The following is a 19459-nucleotide window of genomic DNA, read 5'->3' as shown; positions in this document are numbered from 1 at the left end:
TTACCCTATATACAACAGGGATCTGGTAGTGAGTGTGGAGGTTGGATATTGACCCAAGAGGGTAGTTAGTATTTATTGAATGACCAGGTTTTTGTGAGTTTCTTGAATTGAGTGTGGGATACTTCGCTGCAAATACTTGTGGGAAGAGTATTCCATAATCTGGGGGCTGCGACCGGAAAACAGGAATCTGTGGTTCTGGAGCTCTTAAAACATGGGACACATAGCATAGAGTCGTTGTTGGATCTAAGAAGCCTACATGGTGTTTTGCACTTAAGGCAGGCACTGAAATAGGTTGGGGCATTTTGGAGATGCATTTATGGTGGTGGTTAGAGTTTTGAAGAGAACCCTGGCTTGTATGGGGAACCAATGACAGTCTCTTCTAGTTATAGAGATATGGTCACTTTTTTTATTCATAGGGCTGCTCTACGGGCCTTATTTTGTAACAGTTTTAATTTGGTCTGATTTTAGCTGATCCTAGTTGATCCTAACAGTAGGATGTTACAGTAATCAAGTTTGGACACAATAAGAGCTCTAGCAAGAGTGATGCAGTTTGGTATGGAAAGGAATTGCTAACTGAGGGAAATGAGCTTAGCTGTGCACAAAGTGAAGGACGCTAAGGATTTGATGTGTTTGGTCATAGTGAGACTTGAGTCAAAATAGACTCCTAAAGTTTTCACTTGGTTGGAAATTGGGATAGGTGTATCTTCAATGATGATGAAGGTGTAGTCTTGGGGCAGTTTTTTCAATTGGGCTGGTGATCCAACTATTAGGATCTCTGTTTTTTCTCCATTGAGGCAGAGGCTGTTAGAGACCATCCAGATTTGGATAAGGTATATTAGATATGGTATATTGGAATTTAGGTGTGCTGGAGTGTAGATGAATGCAGGCATGTTGGAGAATAGGTTTGCTGGAGTGCAGGTATATTGAAGTGTAAGTATATTGGCGTGTAGGTATATTGGAATTTAGGTGTACTGGAGTGTAGATATATTGGAATGCAGGCATGTTGGAGTATAGGTATGTTGGAGTGTAGGTTGCTGGAGTTTTCCTGTGCTGGAGTGTATGTATAATGAAGTGTAAGTATATTAACATGTAGGTGTGCTGGAGTGTAGGTTGTTGGAGTGAAGGTATGTTGGAGTGTAGGTTGTTGGAGTGTACCTATGATGGAGTTTTGTATATTGGAGTGTAGGTTGTTGGAGTGAAGGTATGTTGGAGTGTAGGTTGTTGGAGTGTACCTATGATGGAGCTTTGTATATTGGAGTGTAGGTTGTTGGAGTGAAGGTATGTTGGAGTGTAGGCTTATTTAAATGAAGGCGTGTTGGAGTGTAGGTTGTTGGAGTATGGGTATGCTGGAGTGTAGGTTGATGGAGTCTATGTATATTGGATTGTGGGTATATTGGAATGTAGGTATGCTGCAGTGTAGGTTGATGGAGTCTATGTATATTGGAGTGTAGGTTGTTGGAGTGAAGGTATGTTGGAGTGAAGGCTTATTTAAATGAAGGCATGTTGGAGTGTAGGTTGTTGGAGTATGGGTATGCCGGAGTGTAGGTTGATGTAGTCTATGTATAATGGATTGTGGGTATATTGGAATGTAGGTATGCTGCAGTGTAGGATGATGGAGTCTTTGTATATTGGAGTGTAGGTTGTTGGAGTGGAGGTATGTTGGAGTGTAGGCTTATTTAAATGAAGGCATGTTGGAGTGTAGGTTGTTGGAGTATGGGTATGCTGGAGTGTAGGTTGATGGAGTCTATGTATATTGGAGTGTAGGTTGTTGGAGTGAAGGTATGTTGGAGTGTAGGCTTATTTAGATGAAGGCATGTTGGAGTGTAGGTTGTTGGAGTATGGGTATGCTGGAGTGTAAGTTGATGGAGTCTATGTATATTGGATTGTGGGTATATTGGAATGTAGGTATGCTGCAGTGTAGGTTGATGGAGTCTTTGTATATTGGAGTGTAGGTTGTTGGAGTGGAGTTATGTTGGAGTGTAGGCTTATTTAAATGAAGGCATGTTGGAGTGTAGGTTGTTGGAGTATGGGTATGCTGGAGTGTAGGTTGATGGAGTCTATGTATATTGGAGTGTAGGTTGTTGGAGTGAAGGTATGTTGGAGTGTAGGCTTATTTAAATGAAGGCATGTTGGAGTGTAGGTTGTTGGAGTATGGGTATGCTGGTGTGTAGGTTGATGGAGTCTATGTATATTGGATTGTGGGTATATTGGAATGTAGGTATGCTGCAGTGTAGGTTGATGGAGTCTTTGTATATTGGAGTGTAGGTTGTTGGAGTGAAGGTATGTTGGAGTGTAGGCTTATTGGTATGAAGGTATGTTGGAGTGTAGGTTGTTGGAGTGAAGGTATGTTGGAGTGTAGGTTGTTGGATTTTACCTATGCTTGAGTGTATGTATAATGAAGTGTAAGTGTATTGGCATTTAGGTGTGTTGGAGTGTACCTATGATGGAGTCTATGTATATTGAAGTGTAGGTTGTTGGAGTGAAGGTATGTTGGAGTGTAGGTTGTTGGAGTGTACCTATGCTGGAGTCTATGTATATTGGAGTGTAGGTTGTTGGAGTGAAGGTATGTTGGAGTGTAGGCTTATTGGAATGATGGTATGTTGGAGTGTAGGTTGTTGGAGTGAAGGCATGTTGGAGTGTAGGTTGTTGGAGTGTACCTATGCTGGAGTCTATGTATATTGGAGTGTAGGTTGTTGGAGTGAAGGTATGTTGGAGTGTAGGCGTATTGGAATGAGGGTATGTTGGAGTGTAGGTTGTTGGAGTGAAGGTATGTTGGAGTGTAGGTTGTTGGAGTGAAGGTATGTTGGAGTGTAAGTTGTTGGATTTTACCTATGCTTGAGTGTATGTATAATGAAGTGTAAGTGTATTGACATTTAGGTGTGTTGGAGTGTACCTATGATGGAGTCTATGTATATTGAAGTGTAGGTTGTTGGTGTGAAGGTATGTTGGAGTGTAGGTTGTTGGAGTATGGGTATGCTGGAGTGTAGGTTGATGGAGTCTATGTATATTGGAGTGTAGGTTGTTGGAGTGAAGGTATGTTGGAGTGTAGGCTTATTTAGATGAAGGCATGTTGGAGTGTAGGTTGTTGGAGTATGGGTATGCTGGAGTGTAGGTTGATGGAGTCTATGTATATTGGATTGTGGGTATATTGGAATGTAGGTATGCTGCAGTGTAGGTTGATGGAGTCTTTGTATATTGGAGTGTAGGTTGTTGGAGTGGAGTTATGTTGGAGTGTAGGCTTATTTAAATGAAGGCATGTTGGAGTGTAGGTTGTTGGAGTATGGGTATGCTGGAGTGTAGGTTGATGGAGTCTATGTATATTGGAGTGTAGGTTGTTGGAGTGAAGGTATGTTGGAGTGTAGGCTTATTTAAATGAAGGCATGTTGGAGTGTAGGTTGTTGGAGTATGGGTATGCTGGTGTGTAGGTTGATGGAGTCTATGTATATTGGATTGTGGGTATATTGGAATGTAGGTATGCTGCAGTGTAGGTTGATGGAGTCTTTGTATATTGGAGTGTAGGTTGTTGGAGTGAAGGTATGTTGGAGTGTAGGCTTATTGGTATGAAGGTATGTTGGAGTGTAGGTTGTTGGAGTGAAGGTATGTTGGAGTGTAGGTTGTTGGATTTTACCTATGCTTGAGTGTATGTATAATGAAGTGTAAGTGTATTGGCATTTAGGTGTGTTGGAGTGTACCTATGATGGAGTCTATGTATATTGAAGTGTAGGTTGTTGGAGTGAAGGTATGTTGGAGTGTAGGTTGTTGGAGTGTACCTATGCTGGAGTCTATGTATATTGGAGTGTAGGTTGTTGGAGTGAAGGTATGTTGGAGTGTAGGCTTATTGGAATGATGGTATGTTGGAGTGTAGGTTGTTGGAGTGAAGGCATGTTGGAGTGTAGGTTGTTGGAGTGTACCTATGCTGGAGTCTATGTATATTGGAGTGTAGGTTGTTGGAGTGAAGGTATGTTGGAGTGTAGGCGTATTGGAATGAGGGTATGTTGGAGTGAAGGTATGTTGGAGTGTAGGTTGTTGGAGTGAAGGTATGTTGGAGTGTAAGTTGTTGGATTTTACCTATGCTTGAGTGTATGTATAATGAAGTGTAAGTGTATTGACATTTAGGTGTGTTGGAGTGTACCTATGATGGAGTCTATGTATATTGAAGTGTAGGTTGTTGGTGTGAAGGTATGTTGGAGTGTAGGTTGTTGGAGTGTACCTATGCTGGAGTCTATTGGAGTGTAGGTTGTTGAAGTGAAGGTATGTTGGAGTGTAGGCTTATTGGAATGAAGGTATGTTGGAGTGTAGGTTGTTGGAGTGAAGGTATGTTGGAGTGTAGGTTGTTGGAGTGAAGGCATGTTGGAGTATAGGTATGTTGGAGTGTAGGTTGTTGGAGTGAAGGTATGTTGGAGTGTAAGTTGTTGGATTTTACCTATGCTGGAGTGTATGTATAATGAAGTGTAAGTATATTGGCATTTAGGTGTGTTGGAGTGTACCTATGATGGAGTCTATGTATATTGAAGTGTAGGTTGTTGGAGTGAAGGTATGTTGGAGTGTAGGTTGTTGGAGTGTACCTATGATGGAGTCTGTGCATATTGGAGTGTAGATATATTGGAATGCAGGCATATTGGAGTGTAGGTATGCTGGGGTCTAGATTGATGGAGTCTATGTATATTGGAGTGAAGGTTGTTGGAGTGAAGGCATGTTGGACTGTAGGTTGTTGGACTGTAGGTTGTTGGAGTGAAGGTATGTTGGAGTGTAGGTTGTTGGAGTGTAGGTATATTGGAGTGTAGGTTGTTGGAGTGAAGGTATGTTGGAGTGTGGAGCGAAGGTATGTTGGAGTGTAGGTTGTTGGAGTGTACCTATGATTGAGTCTATTTATATTGGAATATAGGTTGTTGGAGTGAAAGTATGTTGGAGTGTGGAGTGAAGGTATGTTGGAGTGTAGGTTGTTGGAGTGAAGGTATGTTGGAGTGTAGGTTGTTGGAGTGAAGGTATGTTGGAGTGTAGAGCGAAGGTATGTTGGAGTGTAGGTTGTTGGAGTGTACCTATGATTGAGTCTATTTATATTGGAATGTAGGTTGTTGGAGTGAAAGTATGTTGGAGTGTGGAGTGAAGGTATGTTGGAGTGTAGGTTGTTGGAGTGTACCTATGATGGAGTCTATGTATATTCGAATGTAGGTTGTTGGAGTGAAGGTATGTTGGAGTGTAGGTTGTTGGAGTGAAGGTATGTTGGAGTGTAGGTTGCTGCAGTGTACCTATGATTGAGCCTGTGTATATTGGAGTGTAGGTTGTTGGAGTGAAGGTATGTTGGAGTGTGGAGTGAAGGTATGTTGGAGTGTAGGTTGTTGGAGTATACCTATGATGGAGTCTATGTATATTGGAGTGTAGGTATATTGGAATTTAGGTGTGCTGGAGTCTAGGTTGTTGGAGTGAAGGTATGTTGGAGTGTAGATTGTTGGAGTGTACCTATGATGGAGTCTTTGCATATTGGAGTGTAGGTATATTGGAATTTAGGTGTGCTGGAGTGTAGGTTGTTGGAGTGAAGGTATGTTGGAGTGTGGAGTGAAGGTATGTTGGAGTGTAGGTTGTTGGAGTGAAGGTATGCTGGAGTCTAGGTTGTTGTAGTGAAGGTATGTTGGAGTGTAGGTTGTTGGAGTGAAGGTATGTTGGAGTGTGGAGTGAAGGTATGTTGGAGTGTAAGTTGTTGGAGTGTACCTATGATGGAGTCTTTGTATATTGGAGTGTAGGTTTATGGAAGTGCCACCTTTCCTGTATTACCACTGCTGCTCTGCACTCCCAATGATGTGTTCACCTATTGGCCGGCGGTGGTCTTGCAGTGCTGACACCAAAGCGCATCATCAGTGATTGTGCAACACTGACTCTCCTGACACTGCTGGGTTGATCTAGATTGAGGTTTCTGGCGGTCTTTTACCTAATTCTGACACCCCGTGGAGATGCTGACACACCGGGGATGGAGCGAATGCTTTTGGGGTTGCAATTTCTGCTGCATCGCAGCCCATGACTCAGAAACCCACAATAGTTCTTGGAAGCGGAGCGCCCTGCACGTGATTCCTTTTGTCTGCTGGCTTTAGTTTGTTGCTGAGTGTAGAAATATTCAGCAAAAACACTGGATTAAAGATGAAAAGTTCAATCTCACTAGCGGGGTTAGAGGAGGTAGGACGAGCCACCGGCAACAGGCAGCGAAATGAAAACAGGCTGACACTATCAAGACTACCGTGCATGTGTGTTTCTGCTCCTCTGACATATTTCCAGAGAGTATAAGGGCCCGATCACACGTCATAGGAAGATGTCACTTAGAAGAATTAGTGCTCACACTATATCTGGAGACATTAGGGTGACCAGACGTCCCGGTTTTGCCATGACTGTCCCGGTATTTGGTGCTCTGTTCCAGGAAGTTCCGGGGCGGAGGAAGAACACCAGCCATTGGGGGCCTCGAGCATAAAGAGCTTATTTTGGCGGCGACCCTTGTGCGTGAGGCCTCCTGGGAGCTAAACCTGAAGCAGAAGGAACTCTCTATCCGGGCGATCGATTGCTCTAAGGAGTGAGATGCCCCCGCCACCCCCGGCTGCCCCTTGAATAAAGCAGGTCTATCAAAATGAACTCTATGAGCCCAGAGAGAGAGTTCCTGCTAGCCTTAGAGTGCCATTTGGACTTTACGAGTAATATGGAGAAGCCTACAGTGAGGGAAAGAGATTGCAAAGGATCAGTACAAGGATCGGGGGGAGTGGGGGAGTGAGGGGGCGTGGACGGCTAAGAACGAGGGAGTGAGAGGGCGGCCCTTTGTCAGTAAGGGATCTGCAAGCAACATGGGGAGGAGTTGGGGGAGCGGATCACCCAGTCTCAGATTAGGTGGCGAGTGGAGGGGTTGTGTACCTAGGTGATGAGGAGGGCCTTCAGCTCCTTCCTGAAATGTAGAAGTGAGGGGTGGAGTCTGGTGTTGACACGGAGGAGATTCCGGACTCTACCTGCATAGACAGAGAAGGCCTGCCTTCTGTCTCGTTCCTCCCTGAACCAGCAGAGTTCAAGTCTGCACATGCCCTAGCTTCTGGTGGGTACAGACCTCCGGAGATCCTGAGTGTGGATGCGTGGGGACTTGAGGGCGCAAGCCTTGTAGATGATGCAGCAGGATTTGGAGGTGATGCGTGCTTGCAGCGGGAGCCAGTGTAGTTCAATGAGGGTCAGGATAATGTGGTTGAATTTGTGGAGTCCTTTGATGCATTGTGCTGCAGCATTAAGGACACATTTCAGTCTCCCTCGAGAGGGACCTCTATCTTGTGCTGTATGGGCTTTCAGAGGGACATCTTCTCGCTCCCTTTGGAAAATCGATTTGGGACCATAGAGAGAGAGGTCAAGGAGGATCTTGGAAGACTTGACTTCATCAAACAGGTTGAGTTTTCCACCCAAAGAACCTGGACTATGACAGAAACAGGTGGGCAGATGAGAGCTTACCAAATACACAGGTGCGAGCCCCCCATTCTATCATGGACTCCACCTTTCATCAAACTGCCGGAATTCACACACCTCTGTCGCTGAAAATTTACCTGCTGTCATGCGGGTCTGTAGACTGCTATCCATGGTAGACATCACAGATGTCTCGAGCGGTGCAGTGAGGGCACCCCGGGAGCCTTTGAGCAAGCTCACACATCTGCATTCCATGGAACACACTCACATAGACCCCCACACAGCCCTTCCTGCATCCTCTACAGTGCCTTGTATTTTCATACCTTCTTGGCACTAGAATCATGTCAACACAGAGCACACTGTAGCCTTCTCACTAGATGGGTCAAATCTCGTAGGACTCGCCCATTTTATCACCGAGCCACCAATGCGCACTTTCCTCAAAACCATTTTGCATCAGAAACCAAGATCATCAGCAACCAAAAATGATGGCCCCCGAAATAGAAACCAAGAAAGGACATGAGAATCCTGCTTTAACGTCATCATGTTCTATATTCTTTAACCAGAACTAGTTGACCCCTACATGTATGCTGCTCATATGGGCTTCATGTACTTCTGTTAGTCAGGAACACAAGGTGACCTCGAGGAGAAGAAACTGGGGATTCTTCTAAGAGGCAGAGCCAGAACTGAAAACAAAGGGGTGTTTTTTCCATTATGTGAATAGAAAGGCACACGTTACCCCTATTAAGGACACTTTTAAAATACTTGATTTTTAAACAGAATCTTGAAAGGAGATTTATAATACAACATTTGATTTAAAATAAATACAAACCCATTGAGTGTTACTTATGTAATGCGAGTTATGTTGTCTTGTACCGCACACCCTTACCATTGGCACAGTCTCCAGGTGCTCACGTGGTTCTGTAAGAGAGTGTGTTGAGAAGGGTAGTGAGGGAAGAGGCACAGGATAGAGGTTGGTCTTTTCTGTTGGTACTTGTGGAACCAGGAGGAACTGGTGTCTTCTGCGAGTCTGCTTTCTAGGTGTGCTTGGATTGTGCACACTGGGGTTATTGTGTGCAGAAGGGCAACATCCAGTGGTCGGGATGTTTGTTTGTGGCAGTTTCACGGTGAATGTGTGGGTTGTGCGTTTTTGTGTGATAAGGCTGACCTGTTAGATCGTGTGAGCTTAAGTGTGGGGCCTGCTGGAGAGGAATCAGGGGCAGGATGGGTTAGTACTTGGGGAGTTGTGTAGTGTGGGGAATGCTGGAGAGGAATCAAGAGCAGGGAGGGTTAGTAGTTGGGGAGTTTTGTAGTGTGGGGAATACTGGAGAGGAATTAAGAGCAGGGGGGTTAGTAGTTGGTGAGTTGTGTAGTGTGGGGCACACTGGAGAGGAATCAGGAGCAGGGAGGGTTAGTAGTTGGTGAGTTGTGTAGTGTGGGAAATGCTGGAGAGGAATCTGGAGCAGTGTTAGTTTTATTGTTGGCTCCAGAATCTGTACTGTCATTGGGTTATCTTGGGTCCCCATTGATATCGCTGGCGGTCCCATTTTATGCTAATCATTGTGAGGTGAATAGACGGGTTTTTAGTTGTTTTCTGAAGGTAAGGCGGTCTTCTATCATTCTTATCTCCTTAAGGATTTTGTTCCATAGATTGGTGAATAGATGTGAGAATGCGGTTCCTCGGAATTTTCTTTTTTGATATTGTCTCATTTCGATTTGGAGGTCATCTCTTGATCTTAGGTTTCTTCTTGGTTGGTAGTGATTGATCTTTGCTTGGAGGAATTCAGCTCCTTGCCCGTGCAGTGATTTGTGGGCGATGCAGAGGTCTTTGAAGTTAATGCATTTGTATACTGGGAGCCAGTGTAGGCTTCTCTGGGCTGGTGTGATGTGATCTCTTCAGTTAAATATCAGGGATATCCTTGCTGCAGTGTTTTGGACATGTTGGCGTTTCTTAGTGAGCCGTTCTGGCATTCCAAGGTAGAGGCTGTTTGCATAGTCGATTCTTGATAATACTAGGGAGATGATTGCGAGGGTTCTGTGTGTGAAGGAGAGGTAGGGGAGGATCCCTCTGAGTAGACTCAGGAAATAGAATAATTTCTTTGTTATAGTGTTGACTTATGGTTCTAGTGAGAGTCTGTTGTCCATGAGTATTCCCAGGTTTATTACCACTGCAGAGGCTTCCGGTTTGCGTTCCATGCCAGGCGACCAGTCCAGTTGTGTGTCTGTTGCGTTATCCTCTGGGGGTGAGATCATTAGTTTTGTTTTGGTCGGCTTTAGCTTGAGGTTGTTGGTAGTCATCTAGCTGCACATGTCGGTGAGGCAATTAATAAACGTATTTGCTTTATTTAGCCAAGTAACTTCTAGAAACTTTTCACAGTGCAGCTTAAAGTAGCCCAAGATCGCTATGCAAGTTCTTGTTTCTGATTAGCTTTTACTCTAGCCCACATTCATTGTTGGTACATCTTGACCAGTAAAGGTCCCACGCTGATGTTGTAGCGATGGTTTGATTACTGCGCTCTCTTTGTGCATGTGCTAACATGGTGTCCATTACTGAAGAACCAATTGCTGCTCTTTCTCTTTCAGACATGGCTATAATTTTGTGGTGACGATCCCTGCCGGTGCTTCCAACATTGACGTGCGGCAGAGGGGCTACAAAGGCCTGGTGAGCGATGACAACTACCTGGCTGTGAAGACTACTCAGGGCAAGTACCTGCTTAACGGCCACTTCATTGTGTCGGCTGTGGAGCGGGACATCCTGGTGAAGGGGAGCATGCTGAAATACACTGGGACGGGGACTGCCGTAGAGGTTCTCCAGGCCTTCAAGCCCATCCAAGAACCGCTGATTGTGGAAGTGCTCTCGGTGGGCAAAATGACACCTCCCAGGGTACGGTACTCCTTCTACTTGCCCAAGGAGACGAAGGAGGACAAATACCGCAAGGATGGGAAGAGTGGCCAAGTTATAAACAACAGTGTCCACGGAATTTCCAACCGACTGGACCCAGGCCAACCTGACTACAAAAGACCAGCGTCCAGGTGGACGTCTGGAAGCTGGGACGAGTGTTCCGTCACCTGCGGCAACGGGGTTCAGAAGCGGGCAGTTGAGTGTCATGACTCCTATGGCCAACCAGGGTCAGACTGTGATGCCACACAAAGACCCATGGACATCAGGACATGCGGTGACCCTTGTCCGCAGTGGGAGACCGGGGACTGGAGCCCCTGCTCCAAAACCTGTGGCAGAGGCTTCAAGAGGCGGTATCTGAGGTGCACTGCAGGAGTAGGCCACCTCCTTCCCAGGGACCATTGCAACTTCAGGAAAAAGCCCCAGGAGCTGGACTTCTGCATACTGCGGCCTTGCTGACCCGCTGCGGACATGGGACAAAAGGGTGTCCGCTGTACTCCTAACCCTCGACTGCCGGTATGGAGGCCGAGGGCCGCAGAGCAGTTTGGTGTGAACGGGGCTGATCTGTTACATGAATCATTGACACTTTTTTACTAGACCAAAGCAAACCAGAGAGGTGTGGTACATCTCTCCTAAGGAGCAAGGCGAGGTGGTGAAGGATTATCTTCATGGAGCAGGGACAATCTACCTCTAGACCTAATACTGGTGCCAAAAATATAGCAAACTTTGGGCAGACGGGCGGTGTGGAGGTTCGGTGCAAAAGGCCATGAAGAGGCGAGGAGTGTGGTGAGTGTGCAGATAGGAAAACAGAGTAAAGCACCTGCTGTGAAGGTTCGAATGCAGACGGCGCATAGTCCCAGAAGAAGCGCTTTCCTCGCGGGCTACCTAGACAAAGGTGCTGAGATCCCTCCACACCGCTCCACTGGCCCGACCATTGGAAGCAGGGACGTTAGGTTGGGTGTGCCCAATCGTTCGACTGAATTTTGTCCTGTTGGTGCTTCTTTGACTCTTTTGTAAATATTGACTCCATTTGAAGTGTGTGCCCGTCCAGGTTCGAGTGGACAGAAAGGTGCCTCACCACGTCAGAGTGGAGTATTTCATTAAGTGTTACTTGTGATGTCATCATGCTGCCTTGCACCAAGTCGAATACGCCACGGTATTGCTGTGTCATGGATCACACACTCAGTGTGACAGGGAGCTGAGTTGTCCGGCATAATGCAGCTTCATAAACTACACATTTATCAGGAACAAGAGGCGCAAGCCCCAGAATTGCAATCTCAAGGGTTTACGTGAACCACAATCATGATCATTGCACTGTGCTACGACTCACACCCACTGACATCAAGCCAAGACCTCTCTGTGTTGGCATCGTACTCACAAACACCAACCTGCATGCTTAACACCAGCACATGCGTGTGGGTCTTGGGCTTACTTGCATGAGGTACAGGGCTCGGCCACCAGAGGGACTGCATGATGGTACTCCCGAATTCTAGGGTCTCACACAGCGCCTGGAGACCATGAAACTGGCAGTGGTGCATGGTACAATTCCCAGTAACATCACATGGGTCCCACATTTACAGGCATTGCATTCTAATCCCACCAGTAGCCTCTCAGAGAGTACCCCCTAACTACAAAGTTCCTGGAGCTGCAGCCTTGTGCAAGCCACACTCACCGCTGCATAAGCTGCAAGCACTTTGGTACTGCAGCCTCATGGACTTCACTCTGAGAGCCAAACTTTCCCAGAGCTGTTCCAGGTAGGCCCCACATTCACTGACATCAAACCGTGATTTCCTAAGAGCCACATGGGCCCCACATTCACTGACATCACACTGGGGTTTCCTAAGAGCCACATGGGCCCCACATTCACTGACATCACACTGGGATTTCCCAAGAGGCGCACGGGCCCCACATTCACTGACATCATACTGTGATTTCCCAAGAGCCACATGGGCCCCACATTCACTGACATCAAACCGTGATTTCCCAAGAGCTGCACGGGCCCCACATTCACTGACATCAAACCGTGATTTCCTAAGAGCCACATGGGCCCCACATTCACTGACATCACACTGGGATTTCCCAAGAGGCGCACGGGCCCCACATTCACTGACATCAAACCGTGATTTCCCAAGAGCTGCACGGGCCCCACATTCACTGACATCATACCGGGATTTCTCAAGAGCCACATGGGCCCCACATTCACTGACATCACACTGGGATTTCCCAAGAGGCGCACGGGCCCCACATTCACTGACATCACACCGTGATTTCCCAAGAGCTGCACGGGCCCCACATTCACTGACATCAAACCGTGATTTCCTAAGAGCCAGATGGGCCCCACATTCACTGACATCACACCGTGATTTCCCAAGAGCTGCACGGGCCCCACATTCACTGACATCAAACCGTGATTTCCTAAGAGCCACATGGGCCCCACGTTCACTGACATCATACCGGGATTTCCCAATAGGCACATGGGCCCCACATTCACTGACATTATACTGGGATTTCCCAAGAGCCGCACGGGCCCCACATTCACTGACATCACACCGTGATTTCCCAAGAGCTGCATGGGCCCCACATTCACTGACATCATACCAGGATTTCCCAAGAGCTACATGGGCCCCACATTCACTGACATCAAACCATGATTTCCCAAGAGCCACATGGGCCCCACATTTACATGGGCCCCAAATTCACATGGGCCCCACATTCACATGGGCCCCACATTCACTGACATCAAATTGGCATTTCCCAAGAACCACATGGGCCCCACATTCACTGACATCACACCAGTATCTCCCAAAGGCCACACAGGCCCCACATTCACTGACATCAAACCATGATTTCCCAAGAGCCACATGGGCCCCACATTCACATGGGCCCCACATTCACTGACATCAAACCGTGATTTCCCACGAGCCACATGGTCCCCACATTCACTGACATCATACCGGGATCTCCCAGAGGCCACACAGGCCCCACATTCACTGACATCACACTGGGAACACCCAAGAGCCACATGGGCCCCACGTTCACATGGGCCCCACATTCACTGACATCATGCTGTGATTTCCCAAGAGCCACATGGGCCCCACATTCACTGATATCATATCGTGATTTCCCAAGAGCCACATGGGCCCCACGTTCAGTGACATCAAACTGTGATTTCCCAAGAGCCACATGGGCCCCACATTCACTGACATCATACCGGGATTTCGCAAGAGCCACACGGGCCCCACGTTCACTGACATCATACAGGGATTTCCCAAGAGCCACATGGGCCCCACATTCACTGACATCATACCGGGATTTCCCAAGAGCCACCCGGGCCCCACATTCACTGACATCATACTGGGATCTCCCAAGGGCCACACAGGCCCCACATTCATACCGGGATCTCCCAAGGGGCACACAGGCCCCACATTCACTGATATAACATGCCCCAGACTCTCATTCAGCGCCTATGATTTGAAGCCCTCTCATGCAGTGACAGATGCAGACCGACCCACCTGGAGACCATGCGGTGGGCGCTATCAATCCTAGTAACACACCTTCTTTGTGTGTATACATGTATGGGATTTCTAAAGTGCAAACATGGCTGGGAAACAACAGAGCTCTGTCCAATGGGAACACACCCAGGGGTCACAGCAGGGGTGTTGCTAGATCAGGAATAGGTCCGGGGATACGCTATTGTTGAGAATGTCAGGACTCGGGGCTAGCTCGCCTCTTGGTTGTTGCTCCTGGACTTCTATCCGGGGCTACAACCAAAAGACCCGGGGCTATAGCCCCCTAAGCCCCCCCTAGCAACGCCTCTGGGTCACAGGTTGGGTGCATGGGCAGCAGAGGTTGTTTGGTGGGGTGCAGAGGTAGCAGAGGCTGCTTGGTGGGGTGCTGGGGTAGCAGAGGTTGCGTGGTGGGGTGCAGGGGCAGCAGAGGTTACTTGGTGGGGTGCTGGGGTAGCAGAGGCTGCTTGGTGCGGTGCAGGGGCAGCAGAGGTTACTTGGTGGGGTGCAGGGGCAGCAGAGGTTGCTTGGTGGGATGCAGGGGCAGCAGAGGTTGATTGGTGGGGTGCAGGGGCAGCAGAGGTTGCGTGGTGGGGTGCAGGGGCAGCAGAGGTTGCTTGGTGGGGTGCAGGGGCAGCAGAGGCTGCTTGGTGGGATGCAGGGGCAGCAGAGGTTGCTTGGTGGGGTGCAGGGGCAGCAGAGGCTGCTTGGTGGGGTGCAGGGGTAGCAGAGGTTGCTTGGTGGGGTGCTGGGGTAGCAGAGGCTGCTTGGTGGGTTAGCCGGGTGGAGGGGGGGTAAGTGGAGTTCAGTGGATTGAACCTTCAAGGCTAAACTGTTTTTGAACTGAATTTTCCTTCCCTTTGCTCTTCTCTCCACCCGTTTCCCCCTCCCCCTGTATCTCCCTGCCACTCCCACCCCACTCTCCCTCTCTCTCTTCCTCTTGCTCGGCAGAATTGACATTCCCACCTCTCCCCCAGATTTTCCAGCAGGCTTTTGCAAACAGCCTGCTCTTACATGTCATCACAACAAAAGGCCTCTGTTTGCTGCCGAGTGCAATGTGTGTGCACAAGAGTCACGCTCTCACCCTGGGATGTGGAGGACAGCCTTCAACTTGACCCGGGGCCTCTGCAGAGTTCACTGCACGCTCGGGCGCCAAAGGCTGGTTTGTGTCTGTTAAAAGATATTTTGGGTAGGGTAAGGAGCCCCTGACGTGCATTCAAGGGCCTAGCCAATGACCTAACACGACTCCAACTCCCAGAAGGCCATGGCGTCGTCAGAGGGCCCACTAATTAGCAGCCTTTGCTAAAGTATTAACAAAGCCCTGTGTTGATCACACTGCATCGTTAACAGAAAACCATGTTTTCAGTCCCCGGCCTCCATTTAACAAACTAATGCATTTTGGGAGTTGTAGTCTTGGTACCGATAGGACCTAGGCATCTCATACCAGTAATTTAAGGGAGAGCTAGAACCGTCCCCCTAACTGGATCTCAAGTTGTCCCATGCTAGGTGTCCGTCCCATTTTGTTTTTGCTTTGCATTCTGGGACTTGTCGTTTTGCGTTCCCTGCAAGAAAGCACATACTAAAAGAAGGAGCATGCCCTACTCACAGCTGACATTTTAGAACTCGAGGTGCGGCCGGAGGCCAGTCTGCCCCCCCCCCCCCCTCCGCAGAAGGCTTGTGTTCCATTAGGCATTCCTTGCAGTTGCCAGCGGTTTCTGGAACATTCTTGCGCAACAGAAGACCCAGGAAACATATGGCATTCCACATAGAACACATGTCTGGGTGCCTCAGCAAAGCCAAAGTATTTACCATAATAATTAGAGGCTTTTCATGGAGGCCGCCGGGGAGAGGACACTCCACCCTGGGTCTTTCTTTCTCTGCTGCTCTGTCTCGTGTGGGTGCGTAGCACGGAGGGAGCAGCACTATGTGGCAGGGAGGGTTGCCCATGTGCCCATGTGTCCGTGTGTGTGTGTGCTTAAGGTCTTTTACTTGTAGTGCTTTTTGGCTAGAGACCTGCAACTTTGGGAAGTGTGTTTGTCCTTGGTCTGCAATCCTGGATTAAGAACTCTGGGGGGTCAGTACGACCCTGGCGCTAAGGGATTACCGGTACCGGTAAGGGTACCGGTAATCCCTTAGCGCCCAATTCCCATAACAGCGGCTGGAACCAGCCGTTATTGCAGGGACCTGCAAAGGGACCCTGGCGATAATTACAGTACCGCAATTTGCGGTACCGTAATTACCGCCTTTCCCCATTCCCATTATGCCCTATGGGACAAAAATGGAAATGGCGAAGGGCCATGGTGAAATGGGAAAGTACCGCCCTGCCAACCTTGGAATGGGGTGGTACTTCCCCATTTCACCATGGCGGACTCGTTACAATACCGGCAGCAACCATGGTGCTAATAGCTAATCATGTTCCCTGATCTAGAAAGAAAGGAAGGGGAGCTTTGAAAAATGTGTGCATGCGCTCTCATGGACTAGCGACACATGAGCCTGGGTTGTTTGAATGTTTTGCGGTCTGTATTTACACGCGTATCTAACGGTACAGTAGGAGCACAATCCTAGAGCAAAAGTGCCAGCAAATTACATGGATGAGAACAGATCTGGAAACACATTTCTAAAGCGTGTCAGCCATATACATCTAGGAAGAGACCCCATATGTCCGTGAACTTATCAGTGTCCCCCGACTGCTCGGAGATGGCCACAGACACAATCAATTACTCCTCCACCCATCCATGCCGTGGGGCCATCTTCTTTGCAAGCACGTAGCTCCGCCCAATCATCGATACAGAAGGAAATGAAGGATGTCCATGCCCGTTGGGCCATCCTCTTTGCAAGCACGTAGCTCCGCCCAATCATCGATACAGAAGGAAATGAAGGATGTCCATGCCCGTGGGGCCATCCTCTTTGCAAGCACGTAGCTCCGCCCAATCATCGATACAGAAAGAAATGAAGGATGTCCATGCCCGAGGGGCCATCCTCTTTGAAAGCACATAGCTCCGCCCAATCATCGATACAGAAGGAAATGAAGGATGTCCATGCCCGTGGGGCCATCCTCTTTGCAAGCACGTAGCTCCGCCCAATCATCGATACAGAAGGAAATGAAGGATGTCCATGCCCGTGGGGCCATGCTCTTTGCAAGCACGTAGCTCCGCCCAATCATCGATACAGAAGGAAATGAAGGATGTCCATGCCCGAGGGCCCATCCTCTTTTCAAGCACGCAGCTCCACCCAATCATCGATACAGAAGGAAATGAAGGATGTCTATGCCCATGGATCATCCTCTTTGCAAGCACGCAGCTCCACCCAATCATTGATACAGAAGGAAAGGGAGGATTTCCATCACTCTTGGGACCATCCTCTTTGCAAGCACGCAGCTCCACCCAATCATCGATACAGAAGGAAATGAAGGATGTCTATGCCCGAGGATCATCCTCTTTGCACGCACGCAGCTCCACCCATGCTCGTGGGATCCTCCTCTTTGCAAGCACGCAGCGCGCACCAGATTCTCTTCCAGAAGGACCGATCCACTAATGAAGACACATCGCCAAGAATCAAAGGTGGAGCTTTTCTGGGAATAGTGCAGTTCACCACCAGGCCCAACCTCTCACAGACCCCTTCCCAAAAGTCTTCTTGTTGAGTTTGCGTAATGATACAACCCGGAAGCAATCGTGAGCACCACTCCCTTCCACACATTATCAGATAGTGTGTCTTCAGGTTATGCGTGTGAATGTACATGTGTGTGACTTTCGGTTGTGGGATCTAGGGCTTGAAGCAGGACTAGAAGGCAATAAGGAAAGGGTAGGAATGACCCATTTAACAGACCCAGTTGGGCAAGGTTTCTGGGCAATGTTTGGCACCATATTCATTTAGTGAAGTGTGCAGGTGGTACTTCTGATTAATTTTACTCGCTCAATGTGCTTTAAAATGCACCATTTCTCCCAAAATGTCTCCCAAAATGCACCCAGGTACTACACAAATAGATTATCATGATAGGTCCCAAAATAGCATCTGTGATTGTGCGGCAGTTTGGTTTGGTGCCTGTGGCTATAGTTCGTCCTATCATGAAGCAGGAGGCTGGGTGGGTTGGGTGTCTGCTTCACATGCACACTTTCAGCTTCTCGGGCAGCCAGAAAGAGATTTAAGGATGGTGAGCCAGAAAGCAAACGGACAGCTATGTGAGGGATATTTTGCACAATAAGTGAAAGGGTACTTTCTTTAGGAGTCACAGATGGGATATTTTTGTTTCGTACAAACCCGTATTGCACATGGGTGCTTGCTTGGTGCGTGTGTCAGTACCAACGGTGTTTCTTAAAGTGCTCAGCAGACATTGGCATGGCGTCATATGTGTGAGTGTTTGCATGTGTCAGTCTAGTGTGTACATACGTGCAGGTGAATGTAAAAATGCAGGGTTTTGTGAGCATGTTTGTGCATATTTGTGTATGGTGTGAGGTATTTACCTGTCCTGTGTTCATGTGTATATGAGCATTCCGTGTCGTATGGTGTGTGAGCACGTATCTGTGTGTATGTGTGTGTATGTATCTCCCTGGACTCTATTCCTCTAGCAAGAAGGAATCGGGGCTCTCCGTCACCTTTGCAAGCCGCCAGTTGGTGTCTACCTGGGACCGCCAAGATCAGTGAATTAAGTAAGGGTTGCATAGACTAATGTTAAACATGTTTAATCAGTAGAGCAACAAAAAAATCAATGTTTTGTTTTCCCTTAATGAACTACCACCATCTCTTATAACTGCTGTAGGGAAAGAATGATGGCCACCAGACCATTCCAAACACTGAGGCCTGACCGTTACTGGGGTACTCCAAGGAATTTGTGCCAGCTCCTCGCGCCCGAGTACCCAATTCATGGAGAAGGGGATAGGAGCTTACATGTTTGTTTGTGTTTTGTATGTTATTTGACAGTTCTTTTGCATTCTTTATACGGCAAGAGGATGGAAGCTGCCATTGTATTGGCTGTGCGTATACCATGTATACACTCACTGCTTGGGCCAGTGACCCGGGCAATCACAAAATAAAGACGTAAACCTCTACTTGCTGGCTCATGGCGTGGTCTCTTTGATCGTTGTTTAGAGAAATCATTCATTACAATCTAGATTTGTCTATCCAGTTATCTCTATCTACCTATCCATCTCTCTATCTGACTGTGCGATTTGAATAGTGTCAAACGATCAATTGGCAAACAAACTCTAGGTTCCAAGAAAACAAGAACAGATAGAATGGAAGAAAAAAAAGATCTGAAATTAAATTAAACATAGTCAAGATGCTGAAACCTTTAACACATGTGGATGTGCACAATTTAGCAACATCCTTAGCTGTGACAGCACCACTAGCGTGGTGCTGTAAACCTCACGCCACATATATATCTCGTTAAGTAGAAGGTTATCTCTGCTAAGCCTCAACCTCCTGGTTCTTCTGCAATGTAAACACCTGCAGCATTACAATACATTCCGGCATTGCCCTTCGCTAATGGAAATGTCTACCAGTTCACCCATTTTCTCAGATCTACTTGTGTGAAAGTGAGTCAACGTAGGTTATTGTCTAGCAAATCTCTAGATGGATTATGTTGTGTAGAATAAACATGAGGATCAGTTTGTTTCAGGTCACATTAAGATAATCTTTATTCCAC

The 19459-nt window shown here is 47.7% G+C and overlaps 1 protein-coding gene across 1 annotated transcript in view; it reads left to right on the top strand.

The window, feature by feature from the left end:
- ADAMTS15 (ADAM metallopeptidase with thrombospondin type 1 motif 15) overlaps positions 1-18863 on the top strand; it is a 241208-nt gene extending 222345 nt beyond the window's left edge. Inside the window, exon 8 of the mRNA XM_069614130.1 lies at positions 9997-18863. Coding sequence (XP_069470231.1) covers positions 9997-10771 — 775 coding nt within the window. The 3' untranslated portion in view covers positions 10772-18863. The remainder of the gene's footprint in view (positions 1-9996) is intronic.
- The last annotated feature ends 596 nt before the right edge of the window (positions 18864-19459 follow it).

The sequence above is a fragment of the Ambystoma mexicanum genome, chromosome 9 (genome assembly GCF_040938575.1).
Source record: "Ambystoma mexicanum isolate Mex_15411 chromosome 9, UKY_AmexF1_1, whole genome shotgun sequence".
Classification (NCBI taxonomy): Eukaryota; Metazoa; Chordata; class Amphibia; order Caudata; family Ambystomatidae; genus Ambystoma; species Ambystoma mexicanum.
The sequence above is the reverse complement of the archived record's forward strand: the minus strand, read 5'-3'. Positions and strand labels throughout refer to the sequence as shown.